The sequence below is a fragment of the Rhinoderma darwinii genome, chromosome 5 (assembly GCF_050947455.1).
Source record: "Rhinoderma darwinii isolate aRhiDar2 chromosome 5, aRhiDar2.hap1, whole genome shotgun sequence".
In the NCBI taxonomy this organism is placed as follows: Eukaryota; Metazoa; Chordata; class Amphibia; order Anura; family Rhinodermatidae; genus Rhinoderma; species Rhinoderma darwinii.
In genome coordinates, this window is record NC_134691.1 from 202,242,094 (window position 1) to 202,267,725 (window position 25,632).

The 25,632-nt window shown below is 41.7% G+C and overlaps 1 protein-coding gene across 1 annotated transcript in view; it reads right to left on the reverse strand.

Moving 5' to 3' along the window:
• Nucleotides 1-9,884: 9,884 nt before the first annotated feature.
• The window catches only part of LOC142652831 (collagen alpha-2(VI) chain-like), a 147,552-nt gene continuing 131,804 nt past the window's right edge, over nucleotides 9,885-25,632 (reverse strand). Inside the window, exons 25-28 of the mRNA XM_075828513.1 lie at nucleotides 20,140-20,292; nucleotides 18,600-19,046; nucleotides 18,475-18,513; nucleotides 9,885-10,492 (exon numbers count right to left, since the gene is read on the reverse strand). Of these exons, the coding sequence (XP_075684628.1) occupies nucleotides 9,885-10,492; nucleotides 18,475-18,513; nucleotides 18,600-19,046; nucleotides 20,140-20,292 (1,247 nt within the window). The remainder of the gene's footprint in view (nucleotides 10,493-18,474; nucleotides 18,514-18,599; nucleotides 19,047-20,139; nucleotides 20,293-25,632) is intronic.

Genomic DNA, 25,632 nt, shown 5'->3' on the forward strand with positions numbered 1-25,632 from the left:
ACATTGCAACTGAGGAAGTCACCACACCATTTTAACAGATGGAGGGGTTAGATGGCCAATGAGTCAATTCAGGTACTGCACGGCAAGGCAATTACTCCACCTTATGTAGCTAAGTGAGTAATGAGACAGAGACACAGAGAGAGAGGCTCCCCATCTAATTACACACACACTGCCGCAAGAAGGAACGGCCGGCTCTATCCGGCAAAAAAATGGAGCCGCCTATAATAAAAAGTTAAAGATGGCGCCGCAAGCTACAGGTGGCGCCTATTAAGTGTTTTGGGTCTGCGGAGCCCGAAAAAAGAAGCAGCCATTGGCCATAGTCCAGCGGACAGCAGTTAGTGTGTTCGTACGTAGCTGTACACAAGCGGAGGACAGGGGGAAGGGGATTTGTAACACTCAGCCTTCATGTCTTCATCCTCCATGTCCCAGATGTCTGACCAGCAGGAGCACCCCCTCAGTGGCTTACCCTTTAGTGAGGGGAGACACAGGTGGGAGTGATTGTGATAGGTGCTCCTTAGGCTGGTGGGTAACTGAGGAGCTGACGCCCTTGTCCCCCTCGTCTTCATAGGCAGGGAGACAATGGTGCATTTGTGATATGACAATGTGCGTCCGTATTGGAGGAGGGGACAGCAGGTAAACTTATGTTAACCCTGTTTCCCAGCTAAAAAAACAAACAAAAAAAAACCATAAACTAACTGCCTGTAGGTGGGATGTATCCTGTAGATGGAGCCACAATTTTGAATTCTTAGTATCAAACCTCCTAGTAGCAATAGCTTATACTCACGGTCTGTGTTGCCCAATGTAACGAACGAGAAAGCAAGGCTTTTTTTTCTTTTCTCGTGAAAGTAAAGATGTTACTCAAAAACATCAATATTGTATCAGTATGGTAGCACTGGTATCACCGAGAGGAGTATATGGATTATTGGTTTGTTCCTCTGGGTAGCAGACCCAGTTTTAGGGTTTTAACACAGGCTATTATTAGCTGTATATAAAGGGTCTCTAACTTTTCACGATACTTTGCATAAAATCAATAGTACAAGTGAAACTTTGTAACATCTCTTATTAGAACATAATTCCTTTTTTCACTTATAAGTCTCCTTTCCTCTCCTTCCCTTCCTCCTAACTGTTCACACTTTGAATTCACAGCTTTTTTCGTCTCCTAAAGAGACTATAAGCTCAAAGAGGAATCAGATTGTAGCTACCTGTAGAAGTCTATCGAGAAGGGAAGGGGGGGGGAGCAGGAGCAGAGGGAGAGAGAAGCAAAGAGAGACACAGAGATGCTACAGCTTCTGGTAAGTGTTTTATCTCACTCCCGTGCTGGATTCTCAGCTTTACAGCTCATTACTGCTGTATAATCTCGTCCATGCTCCTGCTGCAGCTGCTATATATGTGATAAAAAAAAGTAAAAATCTCAAAGAAAACGGAGAATTAGAGATGGAGCCTGCAGTGGGGAAAACGGCTAAATAATGCAATATACATGTCATATAATGGCCAGAAATAGTGTTACTCTACATGTACACTTATTGGACAGTTTTTTCTGTGAAGTCATCTGAATGGTTAGGTACACTTTAAAGTATTTCAAATCTGATTTAGAGTTTCATGCCACTCATTTAATAATTCTGAAGTTGTAAACAAGATTACAACATATTAACCGTTCCTATTGACTGTGAATACAATTTAAGTGTGTAGGCAGTGAAATGCAAGGTGCATCTTGTTGCATTTTTATTTATTTTTTATCTTCTAACATGCCAGATATCCATCAACTATGATGTTAGTCTTTCGATTGACTTCAATGGAGCTTTCACACAGCTGTAGAAATCTCAGAGCTATGAGCAGAATGGACACATAACTTGGGAGGATGAAGCAGGATCCTTCAATTTTGTGATCAGTGGGGTTCCCGTTGCCCAGACCGCCACCAATGTATCTTCTGGCACATTGCTGACTTTAAACCCTTTAACCAGCATTCTGTATAATTTTTTATTTGAGAAATTACCCAAATAAATGACTTATTATGCAAATTTGTTTGTTGGTTTCAAGAAGAGGTTTCACTATATACAGGATATTGTCAGATTTGATGTAAATAATAAGATTAAAAGTTAGCAGGAAGTTCTTTTTTTTTTTTTGTCAAAACTCTGTTTATTGATTTTACATTTTTTCAATCCAACATAACGTACATCAATTACATTGTGAATCAAAGGATAACATCTGTACAAGTGCCAAAACTTGGAACATACATATATTGCCACAAAGCATGAGACATATTTCACCACTTTTTGAATTCCATAACATAAACCTCTTATTATTGGGGCGTGCTGCCCATATCTATACCCAACCCGCTGCAATGTTCCAGTCTGTCCTTCCTCGGGGATATTAGTTAGTCCTGTCTAATGTGAATGGGTAAAGGGAGAGGGTTCAGGGGTTCCGTCTCGCAACCTGTGAAGTTAGTATCAACTAGGCCTGCTATTTCAGACTGCCAGACAGGCCATGTATCCGCCTTCATCTTCCATAAAGTTTAGCCAAGACTGCCAAATTTTATAGCATTTACTTATGTTCCTATTTGATAAGTAACTCAGTTCCTCCAGTCTAGAAACCTGCGCCACTTTGTTTAACCAATGTGTGATGGATGAAGGTGCCCTCTTCCGCCAATTCAGCGGTATCAGTGCTTTTGTGGCTAGTACCATATGTGGCCACAAGTCTCTACCATTACTGTGTACTGTGGATTCTGATGGTAAGTTCAAAAGTATATAGTTAAGCGTGAGTGGTGGGGCGGATGGGCAAATAAGAGCGATAATACGCTGCACTTCTTCCCAATAGGATGATATATGTGTGCAAGTCCACCAGATGTGTGTGTATGAGCCTATGTGTTGATTGCATCTCCAGCACAAGGGCGATATTGCAGGTTCTATACGATGAAGTAGTTCCGGTGTTTTGTACCACCTGCTTACCAATTTGTAGAAGGTCTCCTGCAAGTTCACGCATCTGGAAGGGCCACAACTAGACCTATATATATGTTGAATGTCCGATTGTGTGAACTTGATATGTAGTTCTTTCTCCCATGAGGAGATGTATGGTAAGGGGACCTGCTCTTCTATTGACACCAGCTTTTTATATATTAAGGAAATAGATTTTGAAATCGGTGTCAATGAAGACAATAGCGACTCAAACCATGTCATCGGTCTTGTGATATATCCCTGTTCTAGAAGAAAGTTGTAATTCGAGAGCATTTGCATATATTCCAAATAATGGAAGCGTATGTGCGGGAGCTGTAATCTTAAGGTCTCCTCTGAAGGAAATTCACCCTTTCGCACTATATCTCCTAAAGCTACCTCTTTCAATCCTGAACTACGCACCTTGTGAGTCTCGCTTCCAACATCCTTAAGCCCTATCAGATCCCCCAGATTTATCAGTAGCGACGGGGTGGGGCAAATGTCTTCCTTGGAAGACAGATCCTTCCACACCATCAAAGTAGCTTTTGTGATTAAATTGGTGGATACCATTCTTGGGCGAGGTAGGCTTAATCGTAGCAGCAACTGGGTCAAAGAGCCTTCACACATGGCCTCCTCTATTTGTACATAGAGTTTGGGGTGTAATACTCCAAACCAGTCCAGAAACCTACTTAACTGAGTAGCTTGATAGAAAGCTTGTATATCCGTGAAGTTGAGATCGCCTAGGGTCTTCGGCTTAGTCAGGGTTCTATGTGCTAACCTGTGACCCTTCTTGTCCCATATATAACTCAATAGTTTAACGTTGAGACTACGAAAGTAATGTTGTGGAAGGAATATTGGCATGGTCTGTAATAAGTAAGTTATTTTGGGGACTATCAGCATTTTAATCAAGTTGCATCGGCCCAGCCAGGATATAAACGGGATTTTCCAGTTATTCATTATGCTATCAATTTGGGATACCAGAGGCTTATAGTTTAGGAGGAACCATGAATCCGGAGAAGGAGCAATCTGCAAACCTAAGTATTTAATAAAACTTGTTGACCATTTAAATGGGGATGAAAGCTGGGCCCCCGCTACCTCCGCCTCAGAGCACGTTATGTTGAGAGCTGCAGATTTATCCGGGTTGATTTTAAAGTTGGAGATTTCCTCAAACTTGGCAAACAAATCAGCTAGAATTGGGAACGATGTCTGTGGGTTTGAGGTTAATATCAAGAGATCGTCCGCGAAGGACGCCGTCAGGTGCTCTTGCCCTCCAATCTCCACCCCTCTAATTTGATTGCATTGACGAATATGCTGAATCAGGGTTTCAATTGTTAAAACAAAAAGAAGAGGTGATAGCGGGCAGCCCTGCCTCGTGCCATTAGAGATCTTGAAGGTAGGAGATAGGGTGCCATTAACTCGTACCTTTGCGGAAGCGCAGGCGTACAAAGCCATGATAAAAGTGATCAGGGTGTCCGGGAAGCCAAACTTCTGAAGCGTTTTGACCATAAAGGTCCAATCTATACGATCGAACGCTTTCTCCGTGTCTGTGGATAAGAGTGTTAAGGGGAACCGGCGTTTATGCACTAACTGAATCAAATGAAGGACCCTCAACGTGTTGTCTTTGCCTTCCCTCCCAGCCACAAATCCCACCTGTTCCTGGTTAATCAGCTCCGGCAATAGTAGTCTCAGTCTGTTGGCCAGGGTCTTGGCATATACCTTGACGTCAATGTTGAACAAAGAAATAGGCCTGTAACTTCCACAGAGAGTAGGATCTTTCTCCGCTTTCAGGATTATAGAAATGTGTGCTTCTAAAGTCTGCTGGGGAAAACCCCCTCCCTTAGATAATGAGTTGAACGTCGTCACCATATGAGGTAAAAGCAAGTCATTGACATTTTTATAATAAACCGCTGGCAGGCCATCTGGGCCCGGACTTTTGCCCATTGGCATGTCCTTCAGGGCAGCTGCCACTTCTGTCTGAGGGAAGGGCCTAGACAACACGTCTCTTTGAGTATCTCCCAATGATGGCAGGTGCAAATTCCGTAAGAATACATCAATTTCCTCGCTACGTTGTACAAGCTGTTCACCGGACTCATGTCTCCTAATGTTATACAGGTTTTCATAGTATAGTTTAAATTGGTGAGCAATGGCTTCAGTGTCTGATGAGTCACTCCCATTATCAGTCTTGATTGTTTTAATATAAGCTTGGTCCTGGCGTTTTTTGGCCATGAGAGCCATGAGCTTTGAACCCCTGTTGCCATGAATGTACACAGCATGTTTAGCGTTTAGATAAGCTTTAGAGGCCCTAAGATTTAGGATCTGTTTGAGGTGTTCTCTCTGCTTAGTCAACTCTTTTAGGGTCTGGGCAGCTAAGGATTTTTTATGTTGTCCCTCCAGTAGTACAATTTTCCTCATGGTGTCATCTACCTCCCGTCTATGGGTCTTTTTTGCATGAGAGCCTATGGAAATAAACTCGCCTCTGATTACTGCTTTATGGGCCTCCCATGTGGTTGTCATGGAGAGATTCTCATCTAGATTTTCTTCAAAATATCTATGGAGAGTGTTTGAAATTCTCTGTTTATAAGACGAGGATTTTAATAACGTTTCGTTCAACCGCCAAGTGTATGATGCCTTGGGCAGCGATGCAACCACACAACGCATCACCACTGGAGCATGGTCCGACACAACAATCTGCCTTATTTCTGCCGTGGATACCATAGAAAGCTGTGACGCCTTAACAAACAAGTAATCTAGGCATTTATAGGAGTGATGTGGCGCCGAGAAGTGTGTGTACTCCCTGCCCGTTGGATGAAACGATCTCCAAACATCTCTCAGCTGTAGATCCAAAAGCGTTTTGTGTAGTATTCGGAGGCTCCTAAAGGACTGCTGTGAACTTCCCTTAGACGAGTCCAGGGACGGTTCAAGAGTAACTTTCATGTCCCCACCCAAAATACACACCCCTGTCTGGAATAATTTCAATTGTTGCAAAGTGGCTACCAACCACCTGACTTGTTGACTATTTGGTGCATATATGCCAGCTATCGTTACTGGGGTATTAGCAATTAGCCCTTTGACAAAAAGGAGTCTACCCTCTGGATCAGACAGTTGTGAGGTAAATGTAAAAGGTACAGACTTCTTAATAGCTATGGACACGCCACACTTTTTCAATTCAGGATGTTGGGAGTGGTACCATTTGTTGAAATGAGTTGTGGATAACTGGGGCATCTTCCCCTTTACAAAGTGCGTCTCTTGCAATATGGCAACTTCCACGCCCTGAGATTGCAACACCTGAAGAAGTCTGGATCTTTTAGTAGGTGAATACATGCCTTTCACATTCCATGTGGCAACCTTTGTGTCAGACATTTGTAATATAAATCAACCCTAACTAGGTTAATCAACAATATAAATACGTGAAGTATCAGTTGGTATAACAATAATATCTCAATACAGTGGTCTGCTGATGCAGGTAAGTTACAGTGTATGGGAAACCCAGGGGGGGGGGGGAGAACATAAAGTATGCTAAGTATTCAGAACATTCAATTTCGCTATGAGAAAACATCATTAATGCAGTATATAGCATCTTACTTAACGGACTAGGCTACCATCAGCAGCAACATAGAAACAAACTTCGTCTCGAAGAGCCACTCCAATCTCCTCAAGAAGTCTCCTCTGGATCTTCTATTGCCTGGGTAGAGAGTCTTTTTCGACTAAGATTCGCTCTTGCCACTTCTTGCGTAGGGCTTCTAGGCAGATTCGGGAGCTTCGGGAGTGCTGCAACATCTACAATTTGAAGCCAGGACAAAGGCCTTTGAGGATCCATTCCAAGGTCGTCATATAGAGGTGTCAGATCATCTGGGCATCTGACTGTCTGCATGGCTCCATTAAACATGAACGCGATCCCGAAGGGGAATAGCCATCGGTATGGGATGCTTTTGGCTCTCAGGGCTTCAGTCAGCGGTTTGAGCTGGCGCCTCTTATTCAGGGTTACTGGAGAGAGATCCTGATAAATCGTGTATACAAAACCCTTATAGGACAGCGTGTGGGACTCTCTTGCTTTATGGAGAATTAGATCTCTGTGCGTTGAATTTAAGAGTCGGCAAATCACATCTCTAGGAGGGTCTCCATCTTTTGGTTTCGGTCTCAGGGCCCTATGCGCTCTCTCAACCACCAGGGCCTCAGCCACATCGTGCGGCAACAATGTTTGCAGCAGGCTTAATGTCGTCGCAATTATAGCAGGTGGCAAGACTGTCTCCGGCATCCCTTTCAACCTCAGATTGTTTCTCCTACCCCTGTTGTCCTGGTCTTCTACATATGAGAGAATGCTGTTTAAATGGATCTGGCAGTTTGCCATTGCGGTAGTCGCTGCTGCGCTGTGAGTCAGCATTTTAGCTTGGTTCTTTTCCAGTATCTCAACTCTTTTATGCATGTGTCTCACTTCTTGCTTAAAATCTACTAGCTCTTTCAGAACTGGTTTGAGAGCGTTCTCAATAATTTTTTGCATGACCACCTTAGATATGTTTATGGAACTCGCACCCTTATGGCTTTCATCTTCAGATGTGTCTTCAGATGATTCTAACTGAGCGGGTAAATGAGAGGTGCCTTGCCCATTTTTATGGCTGTCTTTCTTTGCTGTAGAGTCTCGTTTGTGAAGAAATTTATCCATATCGGTCTGACCCTTTTTCTTAAGTTTGGGAGTATCCCAGCCTTCCGTTTTATGGCCTTTGACCATATCTAAGCCTTGGTCAGCGTTCAGAATGTCCTGTATTCTTTGATAAATCTCCCCCTTCCTTGTTCCACCTTTTAGGTTGGTACCATTTAGCAAATAGTCCCAGATAAACAAAAAATTAGGCCAAAGACCTCAGCTAGTGTGGTATGAAGGTGAATGTGGTAGAGGCCGTGAGGATCCTCAGAAAAAATTAGAGCTATGCCCAGAATGCACACGATAAGTGCACAGATACTTTGAAATGAATGTCTATTTCCAGACAGACCAGCCTAACATCCCTTCTTCCTTGGTTGTCTCCCGTTAATTTGGCTAGTAAATTGAGCTCCTGGTCTCGATTTTTCTACAGGCCGTAGGTGCCAGGCTGATTTTATCAGAGTACTGATGAAAAATACTGATAGGAAAGGTGTACTCACTGTCCTCAGATGCACGACGCTTGTTCCTGCAATCCGCTTCTCCGACTGAGAAGCTGCTGAAGCGGCTGCAGCGCTGGTGTTTTCTGCCGTAATAGCACAGGGGGTCAAATAGATATCAAGGTCTAGCGTCTCTCTAGGCCGCCATCGCAAGGACCCGCCTTCTTCGTTTCACCTCGAGGTGCTTGTGCTGATCAGGCCTCGGGTCTCTTCCCCGTACTGACCCCTGCAGCAAATGCTTGCCCAGTCTGTGCCGCGGTCAGAGCCCACTGTGTTCCGGGTCTCTCCTCCGGTAAGTACTAGGAGGGAATCTGTTGAGGAGGGAGCTGGCTATCCGGAGAGATCTCCTCGTGTCGACTCCGTCTGCCCGCCAAATCTAGATCGACACGCTGTACACACCTGCCGCCACCATTCAAGGAAATTCAACCTCCGTTAGCACCAGGTGTCTGTGTGGTACGATGAGGGAAGTTTAGGGTGAATTCTAGATGATTGATCAGGCAGATGGGTTAGGATAATCTCGATCCTCTGGAGAGCTCTCCTTTCACACGTCCATCTTGTTCAGCACGCTAGCCACGCCCTAGCAGGAAGTTCTTTTATACAGGTTAAAGTACTGCAAGGTGATTTTAACACTATGGGTGGAAATTAACAACATGAAAAGTAGCAAGCGGCTCAAAAGTTGCGACTTTTGGCCAGTTCTCCTGCCATTGCCGTATTCTATAAAATGGGCGATACTTGGCAGAAGGGATGGGACCACTCACAGACATCTCACATTTTCTATAATTTTCGCCAGAACCTGGCATAAGTTATAGCGGGAATCTACACCAGCTTCCGTCTAGTGTAGATTTCACTCAGTGGCGCACAGTCAGCCGAAGAGGGGACAAATTTATTGAGAGGCGTGTGCCTCTTTTTAAATTTGTTGCATCTTATTCCAGCTTGTTTCCATTAAGACTGGCGCATGAAACAACAGTCATAATAAATTCTCCCCAATGACTTTATTGACACCACCATAGGAATAGTTTGAATAGGAAGAAATTGAGACAGCACTCCAAAATATTCAAAAATAAAGATCCTTTATTCCACGTGTGTGCAACGTTTCAGCTCAATGCGAGCCTTTCTCAAGCATGGAATAGTTTGTGTGACTATCAAAGACTGTTTATATGGTCATGTAAATGAAGACCAAATATGAAAACCATACCTTTAATCCTTGAAATAACATGGTAAGTCCATAATGTAATTGTAGATTTCTATAAAAAAGTGTGAGTGACAACATTTTTCTGTTGTAGTTGACTATATTAATAAGTTACGTTGTTCTTAGAAACATGAGAAATTGTTTACATTTAACATTTCTGTTATTTTATGAATTTTCTATCTGATCAGATAATATCGAATTAAAATGTAATAAAAGATGCTATACTTATAGGATACTTATAGGATATAGGAAGAAAGACTACAGAAGACAGTGATTTGTCTCTTACGGATGCATATAATCCCATTTATTAAGCTATTAGAGACATACATGTATAATTGAATTACATTATCTTTTGTTACAAATGTTTAACAGTAAAGACCATTTCTCACCGTTTTAAGATTATAAATGTCCATATTCTAAAATCCAGCAGTTTAAGAATATAAATGCCCATATTCTAAAATCCAGCAGTTTAAGAATATAAATGCCCATATTCTAAAATCCAGCAGTTTAAGAATATAAATGTCCATATTCTAAAATCCAGCAGTTTAAGAATATAAATGTCCATATTCTAAAATCTATGCGTTTAAGAATATAAATGCCCATATACTAAAATCCAGCTATCTGCTACACCAGGCTGCTTACCCTAGCCACTGCACAATGTTCTTTAGAAATGTTGTGGTAAGTAGCTGATCAAATGTCTGAAGCCTAAACAATGATGCGTTGTCTTTTAGAGTCAGTTGAGTCAGTCTCTCCATATTTACATCCGTGCCAACAGCAATTGCACTTGTAACAATGCTGTTATCCTTAAGTGAGTTCACAGCCTGGGCAAAGTTCTTGTTGCTGTTCATGCCATCAGTTATAAACACAAAAGAGACTTCTGCGTTTTTTCTTGCACCTTTCTGCCTACCAGATTGACTTTGCACTATGTTTTTGATTGCATAAAGAATGCCCATGCCAATATGAGAGGATGATTCATAGTATACCGCTTTGGAGGGCAATATCTGAATGCTAGTTAGGTTAAAACTGAAATCCAAAAGCACATTTTGTTGATCTTCACCTCCATATTGGATGACTGCGATTCTGGCTCCACGGGAATCATTATCATTTGAAGCAAGCTTAAGTTCTTCTGCTATGTCCTTAATAAATCTCAGCACCTGCACAAAGTTCTCTTTACCCATTCTTTCTGAACCATCCACAAAGAATACAATGTCCACAGGTCGTCCTATCAATGGCCCAAGTGTCACTGCTGCAACAGAGAAAAAACAATTCTGTCAAAAGCCCATCTTATTCTAAGAAAATTATTATATATAGAATATCATTATGGTCATGTAATAAAAAGCCTATGTGCACCAAAATCTTCATAATCTCTCATAAAATGCAATAAAATAAAGTTCAAGTCTGAGGCGTGTAATACAGCTAGTTAATACTTAATACCTTGAAATTGGCCTCACCTTAACATCTTCTGCTGCAAAACAGTCCATATAATAAACTGATGAGGGCTCCAGAGATGGAACCTTTAAGGTCATGGATGGTGAAATGGAAAACAACAGCAATATCCCCTGTTGCCTTAAAGTACCAATTCTCTATACAGGAATGTTACCAAATAAAAATTGCCTCAAAAATCCAGAGGAAGAAAATACTGCACTCCCTGTCCTTTTCCTATTTAGTAAATAGTTTATAATAGTGATTATAGATGTCCTTAGGTCACAAATGTTACAGATTTCATGTTCATCTAATGCAATGGTTAGGGACAGCATATTTTATTTTATCTAGTCCTATTTAGTAAAAGATTATACATATTACTAAAATTAAACTTAATATTAGATAAATATATGTTGTTTTTTTCACATTTACAAGCATAGATTATGCTTTTAATACCAGAAAGCAGGACTAACTCATGACTGTTTTTGCCAGTCATTCTTCACTGGACCCGTAGATGGCAGTAAGGATCCTTATATTTTATGCTGGAAAATTCATCTAATATCTGATATTGAAAAAATAAAGTAAATGAGTCATTTATGTGACAGCATATCATGTGTTAAAATAAAATTCCGTCTCATTTACCCTGCAGTTCCCAGCAGATATCCTGATATATTTTGAATAGCAAAGTTTTAAAATAAAGCTGTGAATTTAGGTTACGTTCACCTAGTCTTATAGTCTTATACAGTACTTATTTAAGCATTTTAACCTTAGATATTGCGGTCATATTCACATTTATTTTTTAGCATGGGTGTGACACCTGCTTCAATGGAAATAGGACTTTTAGAAATTTGGCCTTTTTGTACAATTTTTTGTGCAAGACAATGCCATAAATGTAACAGTCTTGTCCAGTTCAGGACCGGGCTATTTTGAGCCTTCAGGACCAGACACCATTTAGCCCTTTTTAGCACGCGTTAGTTAAATGGCTATAACGTTTTTATTTGTTGGGCTAACGACGTGATTTTTGCGACGTTTTTTCCGTAGACAATGCAGGTTTCATTTTTTATCGTTTTTATACACACCTTTTTTGCGATTTTAGAATTTTTATTCATAAAGTTTGAAAATAATAGTAAAAAAATAAGCTTTTTTACGTTTCAGCTATTTTTTTGGGGTAATAACATAGTTTTAACCTAAAATAGACCTTTTATTTGTGATCGTCATTGTCTACCGTAAATTTTAATATATTACATGTCTATATTAGGGTAATTGGGTCAGCGCTAGCGTTACAACAATGATTGGCGGGGGGAACATGTTTTCTCATAGTGACGATTGTCACTAATAGGGCTTGTAAGACCCAGCAGCAGTCTGTCACTAACGGGACCCGGCGATCATGTGACCAGTCACATGATCACCGGGAGGAATAGAGACAGCGCCGCTGCTGCTGTCTCTATTCCTATACACAGCGTTCATTGAGCGCTGTGTAAAAAGACATCGGAGAAGACAGAAGCAGTGAAAGCTGCTTCTATCCTCTCCTCAGGGTCCCCGGCAGTCACTGACAGCCGGAGACCCGACATTCAGCTGCCCGATCGCGCGGGCAGCAAGTTAAAACCCGAGCCGTAAAAAGTCTATGGCTCGGGTTTTAAGGACCCTGACCGCAGGCCGTAAATATACAGCCAGCGGTCGGGAACCAGTTAATAATCTTGAATATTTCTTTATTTACTTTTCAGTAGTATCCTTTGTTTTATATTTTCAAACTTGTAAAACTTTATATTTCCAGGTGTTAAAGAAAAAAAATCCCAAATTTTCAATGTGGTGTCAACCTTTTGCACCCCACATTTCCTATATCTAATGAAGGTTAAATACATAAAATGTGTATATATGTTTACCAAGGATTGATGGCATATTAGGCTCTGGTCTTATGGACACATCACTGATGGACAAACTTTTGGTCACTGACACGTTTCACACTTTACAAGCCTAGATTCAATTAAACATGTCTTTGCACATGTTTTTTAAGGGAGACCTAAGAGAGAGGGAAGAGGAGGATCGACTGGATCACAGAAAAAAATAGCCTCATAGGATCTAATACGATTGGCAATGGTAACTGTTAGACACCTACTTTCTGCCAGAGAAACTGGATATGTTAAAGGGGTTTTAAACGTTCTGACAACTGATGACCTGTCCACCAGATACGTCATCTATATATGATCGGTGCGTGTCCGACACCCGGACCCCACACCAATACGACACTCCGGCTGCCTCCGGGTACCAAATGTTTTGAACAGTATGCAGTAGTTGGAGCCGGAAGCAGATGGCTCCGACCACTGCATAGCGGCCGTTCGGCAGAGCTGCAGTACTGCAGCTCGGCCTCTATTCTCTGCCTTCAGCTATATCGTCCGATGCCCGGAGGTAACTGGAGTGGTGGATTGGTACGGGTTCCAGTTGTCGGACATGCACCGATCATATACTGATGAGCTATCCGGTGGATAGGTCATCAATTGTCAGAACGTGGAAAACCCCTTTTAAGAGCATAAACAGCTGAGCTTACAAGAGAAGGACTGCACATGCAGGGAAACATGCTGACCACAAAATTACATGGATTTTCCCGGTTTTTTAAGTATATATATATATATATATATATATATATATATATATATAGAGAGAGAGCAAAAATAGGCAGCACTCTGTTTGTGAAGGTGAAAAAAGAGGGTACTTTTATTGTCCCATAAGCAACGTTTCAGCTCCTTCCACTGGAGCCTTTCTCAAGCGACTAACGTGTTTGTTACAGCATATAAAACATAGTGACAATCAACAATCCAATTATACATCAATAAGGTCAAAATAGACATAAATACGTTCGTATGAAAGCAGTATTCAAAACAACTCACATTAATGAGTAAAGTGCAAACATCTCAAATATAAATAAGATGGATATTGCAGAGTGTACAGTCAAGAGACAGTATCTTCCCTGAAGTATCCAATGAACACAAGTGAAAACAGCTGTGAAATGCATGTGTGTATCATAAAACAATTAAAAACATAGATCACCTCATGGAGTATCAGCAGCACGGAATCGCTATTATGATGAATATGGAGCGCAACTGCGCTTGCGTAATGAGACATACTACGTCTCGGGCATCAAAGATATCCGGCGTTCTGCCGCGCATGCGCACAAGCGCTAAAACGCTGGTGCGGCCATCTTAAGTGTGGGAACGATAGGACATCGTAGGTACTAGTAAGGAAAAAGGGCCATAAACAAAAATATATTTATCAATCCCAAACGGGATGTGCAGACTATAGGTCCATAGAGTTTATGAATAATGTATATAAATAATGTGAATAATTATGAATATTCCAATACTGAAACATATCTGTATAAGCACAATGGCGACACCTACAGGCTAAAAGTGGAATCGCTACATTCTCAAGTGTGTAGAATATGACAGCAGCAAAAGACAAAGGTAATGGCAAATCAGCCAAAACCTGTCCATTTGTCAACTCCATGAAACTAAAGCAATGAGTTTTTCTGTAATAGACTCAAACAAATGTCTAACAAATACGCATTGGATGTGATTTTGTTAAATCTTGAGTTTCTGCAGCAAGAAATACAGATGGTACACAATAATATATGTGAGATTGATAATACTCTTAAATCCACTATAGAAGATTATGAGTATATTAAGTTCTCGGATAACCTGAATATACAGGTACAAAGATTGAAGATCGAATTAGAAGACACCAAACGAAGAAAATGGAGCAGGGATGCTGATGACTACAGCAAAGGCAAGGTCTACAATTGGCAGAATGTGGACACTAGAGATGGGCCAAATTTCAGAGATGTCAGGAGACGGAAGAAATCCATGACACAAGGTGGCACGACTAATGTGGACTCCTCCTCTTTTTTGGGGGAAACCCCGGTGACTTCCACACCAGCAGGAAACGCACCAGAAGAGGGGGAAGAAGGCACTGCTGGCGGCCTAGGGCACAGGAACCACAAACCAAGACAAATGTTGAAGAGAGGAGCGATGGCGTTGAGGAAACGCTAGTGTTTAATATTTCCTCCAAGGTATTATCTGATCCTCAAAAAAATCTCCTGAATAAGGGACTCTCTTTTTGCCCCTCTTCTTTGACGGATTGGGTCCAGATTGAGACCGACTTATTCCGGTTCTTTAGAGCGATTAAATGAAAATATTGGTTCTCTGACAAAACTGCACCTGTACACAATGTTGATTCTGAATTGAGTCTTAGGTTATTGGGTCTTAATAAAGGGAGCAAGTTTGTGCCCCCGGTTAATATGTCGGCCATTGAGGCCTTTATTACAGCGGTGAAGGGTGATATCGATTTGATTAAAATTGAATGTACAAATGGAGTTAAGTTTAAATGTCCCAATTTAACAGTGGTTGAATCTAGAGCATTGGATGAATTAGCTAGGGACACTAGCATTACCATCAAACCTGCAGATAAAGGTGGAGCAGTGGTGGTAATGGATACCTCAACATATCTTATGGAAATTAAGAGACAGCTTGATGATACTGAGATATACAAATGTATGAATTATGACCCTAAATTTCAAATCAGTAGGGAGATTAAAAACATTTTGACAGAAGCAACGATAGGTGGTATCATAGATGATAATTTGGCTGATTATCTGATTGTAGAACAACCTAGAACCCCGGTTCTGTATACTCTCCCAAAAATACACAAGTCCCTTGTCGGACCACCTGGGCGACCTATTGTTTCGGGAACTGATTCAATATTTTGTCATATTGCGATATTTTTGGTTAAGATCTTGCGCTCTTATGCTATTGAGGCTTCCTCATATGTAAGAGATACATCGGATTTCCTCAAAAAATTGGGTGAGGTAACTATAACATCAGACAAAAAAATCAGATTGGTATCATTTGATGTCATTAATCTTTATATGGTAATTGATCATACTAGGGGTATACAGGTGGTCAAAACATTTTTAGATAGCTCTGACCTTACCTCTGAATGCTGCACTTTCCTTTTACAACTACTCACTGTTATTCTAAAAAGGAATTACTTCCTATTTGGTGATAGTTTCTATCTCCAATTGCAAGGTACGGCGATGGGATCGAACATTGCCCCCACCTACGCCAATATTTACATGCGTACGTTCGAAGAGACTCTCATCTATATGTCCCACCAGTTTGAGCATGTTGTCAGATGGTGGCGATATATAGATGACATCTTTGTTATCTGGTCAGGTGACTGTGAGTCACTTTATGAATTTTTTGAACATTTAAATTCCCTTGATGATAAAGTTAAATTTACAATGGTACACTCAGATACCGACATTCAATTTTTTTTGATGTCTTGATTAAACTCAATGATAATTGCTTTACCACCGAATTATACACAAAACCTACAGACTGCAACAACTTGCTCCTTTATAATAGCAATCATCCACATAAGATAATTGAAAGTTTACCCATTAGTCAACTTATGAGAGTGAAGAGGATCGTTAGCGACCCAGAGACCGCTGATAGAACCTTAGACACTATGATTGGACGATTTTGTGCCCGTGGCTACCCTAGGAGACTTCTTACTAAACATAGATCACAACTAGAACGGACAGGTAGGAATGACCTTCTGTCTTCTAGAGACACTAAAGCACAGAGTGATCGTATTCCTTTTGTCTCCACATTCACAGACCAAAGTAATGCTATCTCTGGAGTTATTAGACGACATTGGCCTATGTTGGGTAACTGCCTGACACAGATTCCAGAATTCAAGAATTTTCCTTTGTTCTCTTACAGTAGGTCTAAAAATCTCAGGGACAAATTGGTCAAGGCCGATTTTGGTTCCCAGAAGACTGATGGACAAACGTATCTTACTAAACCTAAATTGGGCTGTTTCCCATGTCTGAGCTGCATTAATTGCAGCCTCATGCTAAAAGGTTCCACTCTTATACATCCTCAGACTAAAAGAATCTTTGATATCCGCCATTATCTTACATGTAACACTGATTTCGTTGTGTACGTTTTACAGTGTCCATGTCATCTTTTATATGTTGGTGAGACTACATTGGATCTGAAAACCAGATTGAACCAACATCGTTATACTATTAGAAAGAAACGTCAGGATTTACCCGTGTCTAAACATTTTCTAGATATGGGACATAGTGAACATCAGTTAAGATTTTGGATCCTTGATCATATTCCTCCCCTTAGACGTGGTGGTAATAGAACCAGGTTGTTAAAAATTAGAGAACTACAATGGATAGGCTGGTTAAATACCCTTAAACCCAATGGCCTGAATTTAGATTTCTCTCTTAGTGGGTTATTATAATGGAAATCTGTCCTTCTTCCTTCCCCCCCCACCCCCCTTCCCCTTTCCCCTTCCCCACTCCCTCCCCCTTGTTCGTTTTCCATTGTGGCCCAACCATGTTGGTAGTTGACATCCTTATCGGTTAAAATACACGTTATTTTCTAAATATTAATTGATATTTTACCTTTATTTCAGATTTTCTCATGATATGTTGAAGATCACCTCTGGACATGCAAATCATCACGGATTATTAACTTTGTACAAACTTCGTTCATGTTATAATATTCCTTATTAAATTTTGTCTTTGGGCATCATATGATACCATCTTATGTTTTTATCATTCTTATGATCTATATTGGCCCCCTTTCTTTTTTCTTCTTTTTTTGGTCTCACCTTTTTATTTATTATAGCTTTTAATGCTGCTACTTGCAATTAATAGGAATACATTATTATTGTGGCACATGGATATGTTACATATCCTTAGTGTCTTTGCTTTAGTTTCATGGAGTTGACAAATGGACAGGTTTTGGCTGATTTGTCATTACCTCATTACGCAAGCGCAGTTGCGCTCCATATTCATCATAATGGCGATTCCGTGCTGCTGATACTCCATGAGGTGATCTATGTTTTTAATTGTTTTATGATACACACATGCATTTCACAGCTGTTTTCACTTGTGTTCATTGGATACTTCAGGGAAGATACTGTCTCTTGACTGTACACTCTGCAATATCCATCTTATTTATATTTGAGATGTTTGCACTTTACTCATTAATGTGAGTTGTTTTGAATACTGCTTTCATACGAACGTATTTATGTCTATTTTGACCTTATTGATGTATAATTGGATTGTTGATTGTCACTATGTTTTATATGCTGTAACAAACACATGTTAGTCGCTTGAGAAAGGCTCCAGTGGAAGGAGCTGAAACGTTGCTTATGGGACAATAAAAGTACCCTCTTTTTTCACCTTCACAAACGGAGTGCTGCCTATTTTTGTTCTATATACAATTGGGATTTTGGTCTAATCTCCTGGGCTTGCACCCACATTATACCCCGTGCTGCTGGATCCATCTGTTTATATATATATATATATATATATATATATATATATACATATATATATATGTACATATATATATTTAAAAAACTGGAAAATCCATGTAACTTTGTGGTCAGCATGTTTCCCTGCATGTGCAGTCCTTCTCTTGTAAGCCATGGCTTGAGAAAGGTTCCTGTTGAACCAAAACGTTGCTGTTTTTTTGAGGTGAATAAATCCACTTTGCTTTCATCTGACTTGAAGTCCTGGTGCCGTCACTGTGTTCTATGCTTTCTTCTATATATATATATATATATATATATATATATATATATATATATATATATATATATATATAAATAAAACAAATTAAAATCACCCAGGGCAGAATGGGAGGAGTGCAAGATAGAAGAAATATACACACACACACACACACACACACACGATTTACATGTGGTAGCATTAAAATAATTACTTACATTGTTTGCAGATCAGATCTGGGCACAAAATCTCTGGCTCTGTAAAAACATTGAATAGTATATTATTCTAAATATGTAGATGTTTGAACTTGGTTAAAATGAGGTTAGTCATGTGAATGTCATACCTGGACAAAATACAGTCTCTAAATCTTGTAGGAACTCCTCAGATGCCAGTTCAGCATATACCCTTAGATGTTTTACCCTGTTACTGACATTGCAGGCTATCTTCTCCAATTCTTTCCTTTCTGAACTGTTGGTAAACAAATCCCCTATGGCAATGGCATATACTTCAACTCCTTTACAGAGTGATCCCAGATTGTCCAAGTCCTTAGGATCATAGCGTCCATCTGTGATTACAAATGCAATTACTTTGCTCACAGCTCTTTGGTTTGGACGTATAAGCTTCTCATAAGTGTACTTCAGAGCTGATGGAGTCCATGTTCCACCAGCCAACCATTCCATTGATTTCACCTTAGAAATAAAAGAGGCCTTTGTGGTGATAGTGGGATCATCCATCCTTATTGCTTGAATTGCTCCTTGATGACTGTACTGCACCACGCCAAGTCGAGAGCCTTAAAATATTTAAAATGTATTATTATTATTATTCATGATGCATCACGATACACAACCATTATGTCTTTAAAATCAATGTATTTCTGAGCTGCAAAACCGAATGAGTCAAAGCCATTCATAGCCAAAGAGGTCATACGTCAACTGAGTGCCAGAACCAGAACTCTTACAAATCAAATTGACATATGTGGGTTTACACTTTCTTCTAACACTTTCATAACTTACTAGGATATACCACCACTTTCTGATTGGTAATACTGGGGACCCCCACCTATCCTTACAATGAAGGGGCTGCAGTGATAAAATCAAATTTTCCCCTGCAAAGCAGTGTTCCTGGTGACTGGCTGGGAAGAGAACTGCAGCACAGCCTCATTTACTTGAATCACCTGAGTATTTTGTTCATAAGAAAGCTATATTTGTTGTAAGCCAAAAGCTATACCTGCTTAAAAAAAAGCATTTTCACTATAAAGCTTGATTGATTCTATCGGGATTAGAGAACAGTGAATAAATTCTAAACAAATCAGATTGTGTCCAAATTTCCCAAAAGTTTTGGATTCTGTAAAATCCAAAACTTTTGGGGTTTGCGGCGCACGAATCACAAATCCCGCACCTGCGCAGTAAAAGACAGTGCCATCTGCTTGGCTTCACCAAACTTCTCCTTTCGCATTGCTTAGCTTTATGGTTAAAATATAAGTCACGGCCACTCATCAGTCCCTGCTGCCGAGTAGTGGGAAAGTTGAGTTACAGGTGAGACCTCAGCTGTAACTGGGCCTTCTAACTTTGACTTACATTGGCCGATGCATGCGGATCAAAATCTGACAGTACAGGTGTCGGCAGCCGCACTCTACCTCTTATCAGCTCACAGAACGGCTCATTATCCTAACAGTATGATCTCCCTTCCCCAAATTCAACTTGAATCTCTGGTTATATTTAACAAAGAAGAGAACATAAAAATGTAAGAAAATATAAACTTAGCACTTTTATAATAAATTCAGACCTAAAGTAACCTTGATCCCATAAGATACCAAAAGATTATAAATAACACATGTAATGAATTATATTATCGTTGTGGTGTAGTAAGAATCATAGTTTTACCTGTGAGGTCTGATCCATTTTTTCCCATTTTATCTATTCTGTTGGCAATGTTAATAACAAAATTTTTGGCAAGATTAAAATTTGTTTTGCCAACACTTTCAGAACTGTCTATTACAAACACCACATCAGTCGGTTGGCAGGATCTGTAGCAATCTGTGAAGAGAAAAAAAGTATGAAAACAATTTTAGGCTTTATCTTTTTTTATACGTTTACGGAGGAGTCGGTTAAGATGTTGCACAGTAAGCAGTTCCTTTTTGTGACGAACACAAACAGGAAACTTTGAAGATTAATAAATGTTTATTAATCATAATTCAAATAACATTATAAGTATTACAGGGAAGCCAGAACAGACGTTCTTTGTATTGTGCAGTTTGATTTCCTGATATATTGGCTATTTCTGGTTATTAATCATAAATATTCATGATGCCTATTTATGTCCCCGTCTATTGCACAGTTCTTGGAATGAAAAGTTTGACACTAAGCAACAATTGTTGCATTGATGTATGACAATATCCGTTCACTTGATTGATTACTAGTATCACTGCCTATATGAACGATTAAAATTCGATTTTTATTGTAGAAAATCTTACTAAAATTGGGCTAAGTAGCCAAAGGTACTAAGAAGGCGTAAGCACGGTACACCAGACAGATGGAGGAGCGATAGAAAGACTGTTGTTAGCACCATTTGCTGCCAAGCAACACTTCCCCCTATCTGTATTATGATATAACACCTGGTCAATCCGTGCCACTAACACGTGTCCCTACGCGTTTCCTCACCGCTGATATTCACGGTGATTCATCAGGGGTCACACTGATGCGATAACAACACATCTATATTTGATTATGTGATATGGCCGGGAGACACCTATTGCGTGTCTCAGATCATTCACCCGGCTCGTGTACGACACTAGTCAGCTGGTCGAACACGAGCCGAGTGAGATGCCGGACATATGTAGTACTAACCCCTCCCTCCCTGGAGTGACGCGGCGGCCGGGCAGCCAATCCCCGCGGGGCTGGGCGGCCAGAGCAGGGCCGGCCCCCGGGCGCTCGCTGTCACTGCAGGGGGGAGGAACAGAGCGTCCCTAGTAACCAGGGATTACCAGGCGGCCGTAAACCCACTGGCCTGGGATGTTGCAGCTAGGAAGAGTACCCAGAGAAGAACACAGCGATCCTGAGCCCACACTGTGGCACATTCGATCACTGTGTGTGTCATCCTGCAATGGGAGACTCCGCAATCCCGGAGTGCAGTTGACAATGTGCACTCGATCGCCGTATTTGTGAACAGAGGGAAAGGGGGAATGTATAGCAATACATTGCACACTAAGGGACCGCTCCAAACTCCCTAAAAATGCAAGCCATACTATAGGGATTCAAGCGTTAGACTGGCAATGGGGCAATTGAAAATGGGCAGGGTGTGACATAAGATTCACTCCGGCCCCAGGTGACATATGACCAATTCAGAGGAAACAGTTAAACGATATCTGTTCATTGAGACCCGCCGGTTTCATGGTATGCATGCGGAAAATCCATTGGGCCTCTTTTTGCAGAATCCTTTTGTCCCAATTGCCCCCCCTGGCAGATGGCCTAATCTGTTCAATCCCCTGGAATTTGATGACGTGGGTATCACCGCCATGTTTTTCCCAAACATGTCGGGCCACTGAAGTGTCCACATTGCGGCGAATGTCGCCTATATGATCCCTTATTCGTCTCCTGAATTCTCTAATTGTCTTGCCAATATACTGCAGTCCGCATACACATGAGATCAGGTACACGATGCCCCTAGTTTTGCAGTTGATGAAGGATCTATTTTCATATGTCCGACCAGTCGTGTGGCTATTGAAATTCTTGCTACAATAAATCGATTCGCAAGCTCTGCAGGACCCACATCTAAATGTGCCCTTAATGTTATGTGTAAGCCATGTGGTAGGGCGAATGGACAACATATGACTATGAACTATACGATCCCTGATATTCCTACCCCTCCTATAGGTAACTGATGGTCTGTTGCCTACAAGGTCCCCTACATCTGGATCTGTCCTGAGGATCCCCCAGTAGGTCTGTAGGATCCTGATAACTTCCTGATTTGATGAATCGTACGTGCGTATAATGCGCATTTGGTCATCGGTCGTACGTATTTTGGGGTTTAGGAGTTCGCTCCTATTGCAATGAAAAGCATTGCGATAGGCCGATCCCAGGACATCATGGGGATAGCCCCTCCGGCGAAATCTATTCTGTAGGTCAGAGGCAGCTAGTTTGAAGTCAGTCAAAGTGGAACAGTTCCTACGTACCCTTAGGTACTGACCTTTGGGTATGCCCTTTCTCAAAGGTGCGGGATGCCAGCTCTCCCATCGAAGGAGACTATTCGTTGCTGTCTCCTTCCTGAAGATGTTGGTTTGTATATACCCCTGTTCGGTTTTATATATATTGATATCCAAAAAGGTCATTTTACTCTCATGGATAACAGATGTAAAAAAGAGCCCCATTTCGTTAACATTAAGGATGTCCACAAATTCGCTGAACTCCTCTTTAGTTCCAGACCACAAAATCATGATGTCATCAATAAATCTTAGCCAGAGGATGATCATAGATGTCCATCGATCCATCTCCTCCCCAAATACAATCATTTTCTCCCACCAGCCCAGATATAAGTTGGCGTAGGATGGTGCACAGGGGGTCCCCATCGCTACCCCCCTTAGTTGGTGGAAGAATTTGCCATCAAACAGGAAGAAGTTTTGCTCAAGAACAAAACGAAGGAGGCTGACCACGAACTCGTTATGGGCCTGAAAATGTGTTCCCCTTTCCTTCAAAAAGTCTTCTACAGCTCTGCATCCCGTGGCATGGGGAATCGAGCTGTATAAGGCCTCCACATCCAGTGAAGCCAGATGTACACCAGGATCACATTTGATGCCCTCCAAGCGTCTAAGTACATCCATGGTGTCACGGACGTACGATGGGAGGGCCACTACAAATGGACTCAAGATCCGATCAATATAGAGACTAGCATTCTGAGTCAGGTTATCAACCCCAGAGACAATGGGGCGACCCTTGAGAGGAGATGTGCCCTTATGTACCTTGGGCAGGCTGTAAAAGGTGGCATATTGTGGATGATCAGTAAGGATAAAGCGTTGTTCATTAATGCTCACCAGATTAAGCGATCGGCCTTGATTTACCAATCTCTTTAATTGGTTTGCAAAAGTTGGCATAGGATCACTTAATAGAATTCTATAGCATGCTGTGTCACTCAGAATGCGGTGGCACATATCGCTATACTGATTGCGATCCATCACCACAATATTACCACCTTTGTCTGATGGTTTAATGACAATACTGTCATCTCCTCTCAAGGGTCGCCCCATTGTCTCTGGGGTTGATAACCTGACTCAGAATGCTAGTCTCTATATTGATCGGATCTTGAGTCCATTTGTAGTGGCCCTCCCATCGTACGTCCGTGACACCATGGATGTACTTAGACGCTTGGAGGGCATCAAATGTGATCCTGGTGTACATCTGGCTTCACTGGATGTGGAGGCCTTATACAGCTCGATTCCCCATGCCACGGGATGCAGAGCTGTAGAAGACTTTTTGAAGGAAAGGGGAACACATTTTCAGGCCCATAACGAGTTCGTGGTCAGCCTCCTTCGTTTTGTTCTTGAGCAAAACTTCTTCCTGTTTGATGGCAAATTCTTCCACCAACTAAGGGGGGTAGCGATGGGGACCCCCTGTGCACCATCCTACGCCAACTTATATCTGGGCTGGTGGGAGAAAATGATTGTATTTGGGGAGGAGATGGATCGATGGACATCTATGATCATCCTCTGGCTAAGATTTATTGATGACATCATGATTTTGTGGTCTGGAACTAAAGAGGAGTTCAGCGAATTTGTGGACATCCTTAATGTTAACGAAATGGGGCTCTTTTTTACATCTGTTATCCATGAGAGTAAAATGACCTTTTTGGATATCAATATATATAAAACCGAACAGGGGTATATACAAACCAACATCTTCAGGAAGGAGACAGCAACGAATAGTCTCCTTCGATGGGAGAGCTGGCATCCCGCACCTTTGAGAAAGGGCATACCCAAAGGTCAGTACCTAAGGGTACGTAGGAACTGTTCCACTTTGACTGACTTCAAACTAGCTGCCTCTGACCTACAGAATAGATTTCGCCGGAGGGGCTATCCCCATGATGTCCTGGGATCGGCCTATCGCAATGCTTTTCATTGCAATAGGAGCGAACTCCTAAACCCCAAAATACGTACGACCGATGACCAAATGCGCATTATAGGCACGTACGATTCATCAAATCAGGAAGTTATCAGGATCCTACAGACCTACTGGGGGATCCTCAGGACAGATCCAGATGTAGGGGACCTTGTAGGCAACAGACCATCAGTTACCTATAGGAGGGGTAGGAATATCAGGGATCGTATAGTTCATAGTCATATGTTGTCCATTCGCCCTACCACATGGCTTACACATAACATTAAGGGCACATTTAGATGTGGGTCCTGCAGAGCTTGCGAATCGATTTATTGTAGCAAGAATTTCAATAGCCACACGACTGGTCGGACATATGAAAATAGATCCTTCATCAACTGCAAAACTAGGGGCATCGTGTACCTGATCTCATGTGTATGCGGACTGCAGTATATTGGCAAGACAATTAGAGAATTCAGGAGACGAATAAGGGATCATATAGGCGACATTCGCCGCAATGTGGACACTTCAGTGGCCCGACATGTTTGGGAAAAACATGGCGGTGATACCCACGTCATCAAATTCCAGGGGATTGAACAGATTAGGCCATCTGCCAGGGGGGGCAATTGGGACAAAAGGATTCTGCAAAAAGAGGCCCAATGGATTTTCCGCATGCATACCATGAAACCGGCGGGTCTCAATGAACAGATATCGTTTAACTGTTTCCTCTGAATTGGTCATATGTCACCTGGGGCCGGAGTGAATCTTATGTCACACCCTGCCCATTTTCAATTGCCCCATTGCCAGTCTAACGCTTGAATCCCTATAGTATGGCTTGCATTTTTAGGGAGTTTGGAGCGGTCCCTTAGTGTGCAATGTATTGCTATACATTCCCCCTTTCCCTCTGTTCACAAATACGGCGATCGAGTGCACATTGTCAACTGCACTCCGGGATTGCGGAGTCTCCCATTGCAGGATGACACACACAGTGATCGAATGTGCCACAGTGTGGGCTCAGGATCGCTGTGTTCTTCTCTGGGTACTCTTCCTAGCTGCAACATCCCAGGCCAGTGGGTTTACGGCCGCCTGGTAATCCCTGGTTACTAGGGACGCTCTGTTCCTCCCCCCTGCAGTGACAGCGAGCGCCCGGGGGCCGGCCCTGCTCTGGCCGCCCAGCCCCGCGGGGATTGGCTGCCCGGCCGCCGCGTCACTCCAGGGAGGGAGGGGTTAGTACTACATATGTCCGGCATCTCACTCGGCTCGTGTTCGACCAGCTGACTAGTGTCGTACACG